Source organism: Podarcis erhardii (assembly GCF_964252035.2).
Source record: "Podarcis erhardii genome assembly, chromosome: 7".
Classification (NCBI taxonomy): domain Eukaryota; kingdom Metazoa; phylum Chordata; class Lepidosauria; order Squamata; family Lacertidae; genus Podarcis; species Podarcis erhardii.
In genome coordinates, this window is record NC_138511.1 from 90,067,855 (window position 1) to 90,081,563 (window position 13,709).

General features: G+C 47.8%; 2 protein-coding genes across 7 annotated transcripts in view; both read right to left on the bottom strand.

Annotated features, from left to right (window-relative positions):
- EML2 (EMAP like 2) overlaps positions 1–13,709 on the bottom strand; it is a 53,046-nt gene that overhangs the window by 16,219 nt on the left and 23,118 nt on the right. For all 5 annotated transcript variants that reach the window (XM_081868866.1, XM_081868868.1, XM_081868865.1 and 2 more), the window contains 5 exons: positions 11,801–11,896; positions 10,268–10,402; positions 6,920–7,019; positions 6,023–6,177; positions 2,474–2,599 (listed from right to left, as the gene is read on the bottom strand). In XM_081868866.1, the coding sequence (XP_081724992.1) occupies positions 2,474–2,599; positions 6,023–6,177; positions 6,920–7,019; positions 10,268–10,402; positions 11,801–11,896 (612 nt within the window). The remainder of the gene's footprint in view (positions 1–2,473; positions 2,600–6,022; positions 6,178–6,919; positions 7,020–10,267; positions 10,403–11,800; positions 11,897–13,709) is intronic.
- FBXO27 (F-box protein 27) overlaps positions 1–13,709 on the bottom strand; it is a 62,951-nt gene that overhangs the window by 1,920 nt on the left and 47,322 nt on the right. The window lies entirely within an intron of this gene.

The window sequence follows — 13,709 nt, forward strand, 5'->3', positions numbered from 1 at the left end:
CACAATTCAAAGTGTTGGTGCTGACCTTTAAAGCCCTAAATGGCCTCGGCCCTGTATACCTGAAGGAGTGTCTCCACCCCCATCGTTCAGCCTGGACACTGAAGTCCAGCTCCAAGGGCCTTCTGGCGGTTCCCTCGCTGCAAGAAGTGAGGTTACAGGGAACCAGGCAGAGGGCCTTCTCGGTGGTGGCACCTGCCCTGTGGAACGCCCTCCCAGGAGATGTCAAGGCAATAAACAAATATTTTACTTTTAAAAGACATCTGAAGGCAGCCCTGTTTAGGGAAGTTTTTAATGTCTGACACTGTATTGTTTTTGATATTCTGTCGGAAGCCGCCCAGAGTGGCTGGGGAGACCCAAAACAAAAAATTCCTTCCAGTAGCACCTTAAAGACCAACTAAGTTAGTTCTAGGTATGAGCTTTCGTGTGCATGCACACTTCTTCAGATACACTGAAACAGAAGTCACCAGACCCCTCCCCACCTTCTCACTATATAGAAGGGTCTGGTGACTTCTGTTTCAGTGTATCTGAAGAAGTGTGCATGCACACGAAAGCTCATACCTAGAACTAACTTAGTTGGTCTTTAAGGTGCTACTGGAAGGAATTTTTTGTTTTGACTATGGCAGACCAACACGGCTACCTATCTCTAACTGGAACTGGGGAGACCCAGTGAGATGGGCGGGGTATAAATTAATATAATAAATTATATTAAATTAAAAAATTACATATATCTCTCCAGCACAGTATAAACTCATTGTGCGTTTGTGTGTTTTCCTCGTGCTGAAACTGCAGCCTGCAACTTCCTTTATCCGCACCTCCAGCTGACACCCATCAAGCCATGAGTACCACTAAAGAAAATTCTGGAACTCTCTTTAAAACTTAAAGGAACTTTTATCTGTTTCTTGAAGAATGAACTTAAAGGAACTTTTATCTGTTTCTTGAAGAATGTTTTCCTATGGAACTCCCTGCCACAGGAGGCAGCAATGGCCACCAACTTAGATGGCTTTAAATGAAGATTTGATAAATTCATGGAGGAGGAGAGGGCTATTGGTGGTAACTAGCCGTGATGAAGGCTCCATGATAAAGGCCTCCACAGTTGGAGGGAGCAACGCCAGTTGATGGACAGCACAGCAGAGGAGACCTGCTCTCGCACTCGGGTCCGGCTTGTGGGTTTCTCCTTGGGGCACCTGGTTGGCCACTGTGAGAACAGGACGCTGGTTCAGAAGGGCCTGATCCAGCAGAGCTCTTTTGTGGTCCTTATCAGTCAACCCCAGTGATACGTCAGTGATCCCAGTCACCGAACCTCTTCGAATCCAGGCGTAAACCTGCGCAGTAACTGCTCTCCTCCTTACCTGTATACCTGAAGGAGCGTCTCCACCCCCATTGTTCTGCCCGGACACTGAGGTCCAGCTCCGAGGGCCTTCTGGTGGTTCCCTCCCTGCGAGAAGCCAAGTTACAGAGAACCAGGCAGAGGGCCTTCTCGGTAGTGGCACCCGCCCTGTGGAATGCCCTCCCTTCAGATGTGAAGGAAATAAGCAGCTATCTTATCTTTAAAAGACATCTGAAGGCAGCCCTGTTCAGGGACGTTTTTAATATTTAATGCTGTGTTGTTTTTAACATTTGATTGGGAGCTGCCCAGAGTGGCTGGGGAAACTCAGCCAGATGGGCGGGGTATAAATAACAGGGAGAAATGTAAAGTATTGCACTTGGGCCAAAAAAATGAGAGGCACAAATACAAGATGGGTGACACCTGGCTTGAGAGCAGTACATGTGAAAAGGATCTAGGAGTCTTGGTTGGCCACAAACTTGACATGAGCCAACAGTGTGACGCGGCAGCTAAAAAAGCCAATGCAATTCTGGGCTGCATCAATAGGAGTATAGCATCTAGATCAAGGGAAGTAATAGTGCCACTGTATTCTGCTCTGGTCAGACCTCACCTGGAGTACTGTGTCCAGTTCTGGGCACCACAGTTCAAGAAGGACACTGACAAACTGGAACGGGTCCAGAGGAGGGCAACCAAAATGGTCAAAGGCCTGGAAACAATGCCTTATGAGGAACGGCTAAGGGAGCTGGGCATGTTTAGCCTGGAGAAGAGGAGGTTAAGGGGTGATATGATAGCCATGTTCAAATATATAAAAGGATGTCACATAGAGGAGGGAGAAAGGTTGTTTTCTGCTGCTCCAGAGAAGCGGACACGGAGCAATGGATCCAAACTACAAGAAAGAAGATTCCACCTAAACATTAGGAAGAACTTCCTGACAGTAAGAGCTGTTTGACAGTGGAATTGGCTGCCAAGGAGTGTGGTGGAGTCTCCTTCTTTGGAGGTCTTTAAGCAGAGGCTTGACAACCATATGTCAGGAGTGCTCTGATGGTGTTTCCTGCTTGGCAGGGGGTTGGACTTGATGGCCCTTGTGGTCTCTTCCAACTCTAGGATTCTATGATTCCATGAAATAATAAATTATTCTTATTATATTACCTGCACTAGGAGGGAGAAGCCAGTTGCCAACGATCCGTGGAGCACTGAGTTGCGGGTGGTGCCCACAAAGAGGGAGTCACCCTTTCCCTCTGCTATGGTGCGCACTGGCCCAAATCCCTCGGGCACCTGTAGGGAGAGGAAAACAGAGACCCCCTCAGGGAAAGCAGAAGATGCCCAGACAGGGCTAGCAGAGAAACAGTTTGCAAGTGGTGATTTGCTTTTTATTATGTGATGTTTTTATTAGCTTATTAATTTCCTCCTGTATCACATTCTAATATTTCTTAATTTGACCACCACATATGCTATAAGGTTCCAATCATTCTATTACACCTCCAACACTTATTATCACCCGATTTTTTTAATTTTTCCAACCTGTCTGGCGACATATACCATCTATGATGCATCTTCATGAAATTTTCTTTCAATCGATAAGAAGCTGTAAAATTTATAATTTTTTGTCCAAAATTTAACCCGATCTTTGTATTCAGTTTCATAACCTAAATCCTGCCCCCACCTTAACATATTCTTACATTTGATTTCTTGGTCTATTTGTATATTATTTAATAATTTACACATTTTTGTAAGTATTTTTTTGTTTGTAAGACTTCTTTATCTAACCGAACAAACAAAAAATACTTACAAATAGGTACCGGAAAAATGCAACGCTGAGGTTAAACATGAGCAAATGAGCCTATTGAATCAAAGCATTATATATTTTTTTAAAAAAAAGATTTCAGCTGTAGGCAGATCTGACCACTGTGACAGCTCTCTGTTCAGAGACAATTCACTACCAACTAGCAGGTGCTGTGGGGGGGGGGTTAACAACGGAAGATGCCATCCTGCGCCATTTGTAAACCTCTCAAACCAGGCAGAGGAGCTTCTCGGTGATGGCGCCCACCCTGTGGAACGCTCTCCCCTCAGATGTCAAGGAAATAAACAACTATCTGACTTTTAGAAGACATCTGAAGGCAGACCTGTACAGGGAAGTTTTTAATGTTTGATCTTTTATTGTATTTCTAATATCCTGTCATGGATCACTGCCTTGTCGTGGTGAAGGGGCTTGAATAACTCAGAGAAGCGATGAGCTATGCTGTGCAGGGCCACCCACGACGGACAAGTCATAGCCGAGAGTTTAGACTAAATGTGATCCACCTGGAAAAGGAACAGGCAAGCCACTCCACCATTTTGCCAAGAAAACTCCATGGAGAAGCTTTGAGAAGAAAATGAGTGTTTCCAAGGCATGCTCTGGTTCATGGTGTCACAGAGGGTCGAATCCTGTTGGGAGCCACCCAGAGTGGCTGGGGAGGCCTGGCCAGATGGGTGGGGTATAAGTAATAAATTTGCAGCTGGCTGTTAGCTGCCAGAAGGTCAGGTGCTGAACTAGACCAGTGTTTCCCAACCTTGGGCCTCCAGCTGTTTTTGAACTACAATTCCCATCATCCCTGACCACTGGTCTTGCTAGCTAGGGATGATGGGAGTTGTAGTCCAAAAACAGCTGGAGGCCCAAGGTTGGGAAACACTGAACTAGAGGATCTCTGTAACATGAACCAGCAAGGAAGGAAGTTCTTGTGCCTCTGTTCCCCCTGATGGAGTTGTGCCAAGAAGCTAGAAGTTCCACCTCGCAGGCTTGGCGTGTGGTTTCTGCATCAGCAATATCTAGGCAACACAATGACCATGTACATACGCAATAGACAATCTTTATATTGTATTATATTTATATTGTATTATATATTACAGCATTACTGTCTTTTAATATTTGGTTGGAAGCAGCCCAGTGTGGCTGGGGAAGCCCAGCCAAATGGGTGGGGTATAAATAATAAATTATTATTATTATTATTATTATTATTATTATTATTATTATAGAATTCCTTCAAACCATAACAAGTACAAAACGAAATCTTCAGTCTCAAAGTCTCTGAAAATCTTTAAATGAAGCGAGGTAACAGACAGTGAGAGATTTTACTTTCTTGGGCTCTAGGATCACTGCAGATGGGGACAGCAATCACGAAATTAAAAGACGCCTGATCCTTGGGAGAAAGGCGATGGAAAAAGCTAGACAGCATCTTAAAAAGCAGAGACATCACCTTGCCAACAAAGGTCCGTACAGTTAAAGCTATGGTTTTCCCAGTAATGATGTATGGATGTGAGAGCTGGACCATAAAGAAGGCTGATCGCCGAAGAATGGATGCTTTTGAATTCTGGTGCTGGAGGAGACTCTTGAGAGTCCCATGGACTGCCCATGGACTGCAAGAAGATCAAACCTCTCCATTCTGAAGGAAATCAGCCCTGAGTGGTCACTGGAAGGACAGATCCTGAAGCTGAGGCTCCAAGACTTTGGCCACTCATGAGAAGAGAAGACTCCCTGGAAAAGACCCTGATGTTGGGAAAGATGGAGGGCACAAGGAGAAGGGACAACAGAGGACGAGATGGTGGGACAGTGTTCTCGAAGCCACAAACATAAGTCTGACCAAACTGCGGGAGGCAGTGGAAGACAGGAGTGCCTGACGTACTCTGGTCCATGGGGTCACGAAGAGTCGGACACGACTAAACGACTAAACAACAACACCAGACTTTGTACGATGGAAGACAAGCCGTGAAGCTTTGTCTACTGTTTCGTAGAATTCTTCGTCAAATATCGAATGCTGTGACTACATTATTACAGGAACACTGTTCCACAGCATTTGATATTTTCATTTACATACATTCATTCGAAATAAGGTGGGTTTATGAAGCAATTCTATATCCTCCCACCACGCTGACGAAGAATTCTACAAAACAGTAGTCAATATCCGGAATCACTGTTCAGTGTTGGACGTCATATTTGCTGAATACACAAAGCTTCACAGCTTGTCTTTCATTGTACAAAGTCTGGTACCTCACTTCATTTAAAGATTTCCAGAGACTATGAGACTGAAGATTTCATTTTGTACTTGTTATGGTTTGAAGGAATATTATGGTGCTGGAGGAGACTCTTGAGAGTCCCATGGACTGCAAGAAGATCAAACCTCTCCATTCTGAAGGAAATCAGCCCTGAGTGCTCACTGGAAGGACAGATCCTGAAGCTGAGGCTCCAAGACTTTGGCCACCTCATGAGAAGAGAAGACTCCCTGGAAAAGACCCTGATGTTGGGAAAGATGGAGGGCACAAGGAGAAGGGGACGACAGAGGACGAGATGGTGGGACAGTGTTCTCGAAGCCACAAACATGAGTCTGACCAAACTGTGGAAGACAGGAGTGCCTGGCGTGCTCTGGTCCAGGGGGTCACGAAGAGGCAGACACGACTAAACAACAACATTGCATATGTACATGGTCATCATGTTGCCTAGACATTGCTGATGTTCTTTGCAACACAGGGGTTTGTTTGGTTACATGTTGTTTCTGCATGGCAGGGGGTTTTAACAGATGGCCTTTGTGGCCCCTTCCAACTCTACAGTTCTGCAATTCTATGATCCCTCGCTCCACAGCACCTCTGGCCATGTCTGGGTCCAAGCAAGGCATGAACTGCTGCCACCCTAAGGACAGCAGGACTCCACCCAGCCGGCCGCAATACCTCATTCTCCTGCAGCTTCTGGTAATCCCGTCCCCAGAGCACGACTCTGCGGTCCCGGCCGCCTCCCGTGACGATAGTCCCGTTCCGCAGCACGCACAAGCCGAAGATGCCCCCTTCATGGGCTCCTGGCACTGCGTGGCAAATCCTGTTCCCCCCTGCCAGGCGAAGGACAACGCTGTTAGATGGGACAACCTTCCCCCCAGCCCAGGACAGAACCTGGAAAGGATTTCTCTCCTCTTTAGTGAACCTATGCTTCTTGTTCCAAGAACATCATGCAAGCGGAATATTAGGTAAAGGGACCCCTGACCGTTAGGTCCAGTCGTGGCCGGCTCTGGGGTTGCGGCGCTCATCTCGCTTTACTGGCTGAGGGAGCCGGCGTACAGCTTCTGGGTCATGTGGCCAGCAGGACTGAGCCACTTCTGGCAAACCAGAGCAGCGCACAGAAACACTGTTTACCTTCCCGCCGGAGCAGTACCTATTTATCTACTTGCACTTTGACATGCTTTTGAACTGCTAGGTTGGCAGGAGCAGGGACCGAGCAACGGAAGCTCACCCCGTTGCGGGGATTCAAACCGCCGACCTTCTGATCGGCAAGTCCTAGGCTCTGTGGTTTAACCCACAGCGCCACCCGCGTCCCTTTTCAAGTGCTTAATAAAATGCTAACACGGTTATGTGACTGGTCAGTACGAGATTGGGAACGAACCGTGCGTGAGAAAAGGCGACTGAGGGATTCAGCAAGGGTAAAATAATTATTTGTCCCTGCAGCAACTCACAAATTTAGCTGTGTAGAAACACTCAGAGCACCCAGCTAGACTGATTCAGCCCAACCAGACAGAGCTGCTATTCAGGAGCACCTCAACCCAATCCCATCTCTCCCCGCCCCATTCCCAAACTGACCTTTCCCCCAAATGTAGAGGTTCCCCCCAGAATCTCCGGTCACAGTGTCCCCGTTCTCTGTGAAAGCCACACACAGGACATATTTGGGCTTCTCGTGTTTCTGTGGAAGTAAAACAGGTGAGCCTCAAAAACAGGGAGGAGAGGGGGCAGGAAAACCACCCCAAATCCAACCTGCAGCTCCCACTTCACCCCACTTCTAAGGAGAGGTGGACAGCAGGACAACAGCACCTTTCCCGCCCCGACCTGGCCACAGTGATCCACGTGACGGTCACCTCCAGGCTTGACTACTGTAATTCGCTCTACGTGGGGCTGCCCTTGAAGCTGTCCCAGAAACTCCAGCGGGTGCAGAATGCTGCAGCGAGGCTCCTCACAGGGTCCCTGCTATTGGAGCATAGTGCTCTACCAGTTGCACTGGCTGCCGGTGGAGTACAGGGTCAGGTTCAAGGTGCTGGCCTTGACCTTTAAAGCCCTTCACGGTTTAGGATCCTCGTACCTATGCGACCACCTCTCCCGGTCTGCCCCACGGAGGACCTTAAGGTCCATAAATAGCAACACCCTAGTGGTCCCGGGCCCTAAGGAAGTCAGATTAGCCTCAACCAGAGCCAGGGTCTTTTCAGTGATGGCTCCGGCCTGGTGGAACGCTCTGTCTCATGAGACCAGGGCCCTGCGGGATCTGATTTCTTTCCGCAGGGCCTGTAAGACAGAGTTGTTCTGCCTGGCCTTCAGCTTGGAATCAACTTGATTCCCTTCCCCTCTTTCTTTTTTTCCTTTCTCCTTCTGTGATAGAACTCCTATTTGGGGACTTCCCTAGCTTTTTTCTGGCCAACGTAGGACCAGTCTGGAAAGTTGGCCTTGGTGAAGGCTTGAAGCTTTCATCCCCCCCCCAAATTTTTTGATTTGAGTTTCCATTGAAATGAGGCTGTATTTTAATGTTTTAATGTTGTGTTTTAATCTTGTTTTTAAGTTGCATTTCAATCAATTTGTTTTTATATCAGGTGTTAGCCTCCCTGAGCCCGGTCTTGGCTGGGGAGGGCGGGGTATAAATAAAATTTATTAATATTATTATTGAAACCTGGGCATGAAAGCTCACTGCGCAAGAAAGTGTTGAGAGTCAACCCCTTTAGCAAACAGATCCGAAACGGCTTTCCAGGACCGTGCGCACACACACAGCAGTTGGTTCAACTGGTTTGGCTGGGTGGGGTTGGGAAAATGCCCCCCCCCCGTCTCAAAGAGCAAATGAAGCAGAAATCCCCATCTTGTCTGCAATTCGAGAGCTAGCGACTTGCTATGGACTGGGAGGGAAGAGGGTTCAAATCCCGGCTTGGCCCTGAAGCTCACTAGGTGATTTTGGGGGCCGGCCACTCCCTCTCAGCCTAACCTGCCTCACAAGGTTGTTGTGGGGATTAAATGAGGAGGAATGGAACCATGAACGTCACCGCTCCTTGGGAGGAAAAGGCAGGGTAGACATGCAATAAAGAGGACATAGCCCAATTGGGTCCAATTGGGTCATATGTTGGCTGGTTGGCATACGTTTGTCTCGAAAGGCAATGGAGTGCGCTTCCAGGGGTGAAGCCAAACCGCAGCATTAGCAGCGCCCAAATTACCTTAGGCGCGCAAGACTGAGCAGTGCATATGGAGGAATACAAAAAGGGAGGTGAGGAGGAGGTCGATGAAACAAGGGTATGAAAGATAGACTACTGAAATGGTACAATGTATGTTTTTTTAAATTGTTTTTGTTTTGTTCTGTTTAGGTTAATGTTGTGTTTTGTATTGTTTATATATTGTATTGTATTGTTTTTACCTTTTCTTGTTTTTTTTTCTTTTTTCTTTTCTTTTCTTTTTGTAAGTTTTAAAAGTAATAAATATTATTATTTTTTTAAAAAGCAGTGCGTCTGGAGGTCCTGGGCTGACCAGACAACAAGACCCCCTCTTGGCCTCGCAGTTAGTTATCACTGAAGCAATACAGTGTACCTTGGTTCTCAAACGCCAAAAACCTGGAGTAAGTGTTCCAGTTTTTGAACGTTTTTCGGAAGCTGAACATCCGATGCGGCTGTCGGCTATTGTTTCCGGGGCGCCTGCACCAATCAGAAGCTGCGCCTTGGTTTTCAAACATTTCAGAAGTCAAACGGACTTCCGGAACGGATTAAGTTTGGCGCTTTTGTTTTTGCTATTTATTTTGCACTTTCGTTTTTGAGGCTTCTTCGGTTAATTCGTTTTTGTGACTCTGTGGAAACCAGGTCAGCTACTGACTGATTGATTGTGCGTGTGACTGCGTAAATGGGGAAAAAAGCCTCCCATCCAAACAATGACTATCATCAGTGCAGGTAACGAAAAAAAATAATTTTAATTTTTATCATCTACAATACAATACTGTCTTATTTATTTAATAGTACAGTGCATTGATTATTGCTTTCATTTTATGGATCAATGGTCTTGTTAGTTAGTAAAATTCATGTTAAATTGCTGTTTTAGGGGTTGTTTTTAAAAGTCCTTGGTTTTAAAAATAATAATAATTTATTATTTATACCCCGCCCATCTGGCTGAGTTTCCCCAGCCACTCTGGGCGGCTGCCAATCAAGTGTTAAAAACAATACAGCATTAAATATTAAAAGCTTCCCTAAACAGGACTGCCATCAGATGTCTTTTAAAAATAGGATAGTTGCTTATTTCCTTGACATCTGATGGGAGGGCGTTCCACAGGGCGGGCGCCACCACCGAGAAGGCCCTATGTCTGGTTCCCTGTAATCTGACGTCTTGCAATGAGGGAACCACCAGAAGGCCCTTGGAGCTGGACCTCAGTGTCCAGGCTGAACGATGGGGGTGGAGACGCTCCTTTTGGATGCGTTTTGGAACGCTTTGGTTTTGGAATGGACTTCCAGAACAGATTAAGTTTGAGAACCAAGGTAGCACTGTATTACTGAAGCAATACATGTGACGTGCATTTTTCAAATCTTTAGAATGCTCTGTAAAACCTGTATTTTAACAGGTGTCATTTCGCAGAGTCGCACAAGGCTTCTCTGTGGTTTTACCCCGTCTGGAGAAAGGAGGCTGACCAAGAAAACCAGGGGAACAGCCCCCTTGCCCCCACATGGCCATGCAAAGTGCTTTGTGGAAGAGAGGGGAACCGGTCCCTGTACTTCTCAGGAAACAGTTTGTAACCCACCGAACTGAAGAGGGGTCCGGGCAAGATTTCTGTGCAGAATCCGCCAGGAAGCCCTTGTGTGGAAGCCTGCTGATGTGACCAGGAGATAGATTGGGGGGCGGGGAGCCCGCCCGCCAACCACCCCAATCCTGCCCTACCCACAAACCTCTGCAGCTTCTCCCTCTCCCTTCCGACCCTGCTCTCACCTCGAAAATGCCCTGTCTCTTGCTGAGGCTGCCTGCCTCCAGCGTCCAGAAGTGGATGTGAGATTTCCCGCAGGTAATGAGCAGTGTCGGCTCCGTAGGGTGGAAGGTTGCGGCCAGCACAGACTCATTGGAGCACTGCGGAGCAAGAGAAACAGGAAGGAGAGAGGGGTCAATACAGTGATGCAACAGGATGCAGGGGCCGTGACAGACTGTGGCAGCCTGGGCACAATCTGGTGTCTTTCACAATTCTAGTCCAAAATGTACAGTGGTGCCCCGCAAGACGAACGCCTCCAAGACGGAAAATCCGCTAGACAAAAGGGTTTTCCGCTTTGGAGGCGCTTTGCAAAACGAATTTCCCTATGGGCTTGCTTCGCAAGACGAAAATGTCTTGTGAGTTCCTGTGGGGTTTTTTCCCTTTCCCCCCCCTTTTCCTAAGCCCTAAGCCACTTATCAGCTGATCCGCTGATAAGCCGCTTAACAGCTGATCGCTAAAAGCCGCTAAACCGCTAATAGCGCTAATCCGCTAAGCCGTCAATGGGCTTGCTTCGCAAGACGAAAAAACCACTATACGAAGAGCCTCACGGAACGGATTAATTTCGTCTTGCGAGGCACCACTGTATAAACACCATTTCCAACTCCTTGGAAGACTCCATCAACGGTGTCTCCGGAAAATTTTTACATATCACTTGGGAAGACGGGCGTTCTAATGCCAGTGTACTGGAAGAACCAAAGATCACCAGTGTCAAAGCAATGATTCTTCAGCATCAACTTTGTTGGACTGGTCATGTTGTGCGGATGCCCGATTATCGTCTTCCAAAGCAACTAGTCTACAGTGATACCTCGGGTTACATACGCTTCAGGTTACAGACTCTGCTAACCCAGAAATAATGCTTCAGGTTAAGAACTTTGCTTCAGGATGAGAACAGAAATCGGGCTCCGGCAGTGCGGCAGCAGCAGGAGGCCCCATTAGCTAAAGTGGTGCTTCAGGTTAAGAACAGTTTCAGGTTAAGAACGGATCTCCGGAACGAATTAAGTACTTAACCCGAGGTACCACTGTATTCCATACTTAAAACGAGGAAGCGTAATGCTGGTGGTCAACAAAAGAGGCTTAAAGACTCTCTTCAAGGCAAATCTAAAAAAAAATGAAGTATAAACACCAACAATTGGGAAACACTGGCCTGCGAGCGCTCCAGTTGGAGAACAGCCTTTGCCAAAGGTGTCATGGGCTTTGAAGACGCTCGAACTCAGGACACAAGGGAGAAACGTGCTAAGAGGAAGGCACGCTGGGCAAATCCACACCCTGATCAACTCCTGCCCGGAAACCAATGTCCCCACTGTGGAAGGACGTGTGGGTCCAGAATTGGCCTCCACAGTCACTTGCAGATTCACTGTTAAAACTGTGTCTATGGAAGACAATCTTACTCGGCTACGAGGGATCGCCAAAGAAGAAGAGTCCAGAATGTCTGGAGTGCCAACCACAGGTTAGGGAGGGCTAGATTTTGGCCAAAGGAACAGGGCGGAACACAAAGTTACCTTCACGTCTGCCAGCTTCTGCTCCTTTTGCCAGTCCCACACGGAGAGTACGTGGTCATTAGAGTCATCGACAGCACATAAGAGTCCTCCGCCGTTCTGGTGAGAGAAAAGAGACATGGATAATAATAATAATAATTTATTATTTATACCCCACCCATCTGGCTGGGTCCCCCCAGCCACTCTGGGCGGCTTGCAACAAAACACTAAAATACAATAACCTATTAAACATTAAAAGCTTCCCTAAACAGGGCTGCCTTCAGCTGTCTTCTAAAAGCTTGGTAGTTATTTTTCTCTTTGACATCTGATGGGAGGGCATTCCACAGGGTGGGCGCCACCACCGAGAAGGCCCTCTGCCTGGTTCCCTGTAACTTGGCTTCTTGTAGCAAGGGAACCGCCAGAAGGCCCTCGGAGCTGGACCTCAGCGTCCGGGCAGAACGATGGGGGTGGAGACGCTCCTTCAGGTATACTGGGCCGAGGCTGTTTAGGGCTTTCAAGGTCAGCACCAACACTTTGAATTGTGCTCGGAAACGTACTGGGAGCCAGTGTACTGGGATAGAGGGAGCGCCCCTCACAACTGCCGTCCAATGCCTTGGATTCACCATGGCAAGCCATTTCTAGCAACGAAACCTAATTAGAAATCGCATGCCAGTTCCCTCTTTAAAAAACAGACCAACCAGTGCTCTCTGAAAAAGCATGAATATGCTCTGCAAAACTAAGGTTTAGGCGGTCTTGATAGCAGAACTGACATCCCCCTGGCTACAGAATTGGGGTCTGGGCAGGGGGAGGGTGTGCCTTGGCAGAATATGAAGGCAGGTGGGTGGAGGCTGGGCCTCCTTGAATTTGCAAACTCCTCTTCCTTCCACATACACCCCCCCCCCCAAGATCACAACCTCACTAGCAGTCAACAGGCCGGGCCGCAGCTCAGGGCTAGAGCATCTGCCTTGCAAACAGATTCAGTCCTAGTTGGAAGAAGTTCCTGCCTCGATTCCTGGCTATCTGCTGCCAGTCAGTGTAGGTAATTCTGAGCCTGATGCACCAATGGTCTGAGTAGGTTCCAATTGCTTTCTGTGGGGCAAGACGACATCAGGGGCCTTTTCTGCTGTGGCTCCGTTTGTGGAACTGATCTCCCCAGGGAAGCCTTTGTTACATATCTTTAAAGGTAAAGGGACCCCTGACCATTAGGTCCAGTCGTGGCTGATTCTGGGGTTGCGGCGCTCATCTCGCTTTATTGGCCGAGGGTGCCGGCGTACAGCTTCCGGGTCATGTGGCCAGCATGACTAAGCCGCTTCTGGTGAACCAGAGCAGCGCACGGAAATGCTGTTTACCTTCCCACCAGAGCGGTACCTATTTATCTACTTGCACTTGGCGTGCTTTCAAACTGCTAGGTTGGCAGGAGCAGGGACCGAGCAACGGGAGCTCACCCCGTCACGGGGATTCGAACCGCCGGCCTTCTGATCGTCAAGTCCTAGGCTCTGTGGTTTAACCCACAGCGCCACCCACGTCCCTTTACATATCTTTAGGCGCCAGGCAAAACTGTCCCTCTTCTCCCAGGTCTTTGGCTGATGAATCAACGGCCTTTTAAATGTGTCTGTGGGAGGCGGGGTTATTGGTTTGTTTTGGTTTTTCCTATGTATTTTGTGTTCTTGTTTTGTATTTTTATGTTATGAACCGCCCTGCGATCTTCGGAGGAAGGGCAGAAAACAAATTTAATACATTGTTGGCCTCTGTCTGTCTCAGGAGACAATAGAGGAGTGCGGTTTCAGGGATGAAGTCAAACCACTGGAGAGTTTCAGCGCCTGCTGTGGCTGTAGAGACCGATACGGGAGAGACATGTTTTGTCGCAGCTGGGGCAGAGGAAGGCGTCCTGTTGTGCTTCTGCAGATGCACTGTGGCGTTTTTCTTTCTAAAC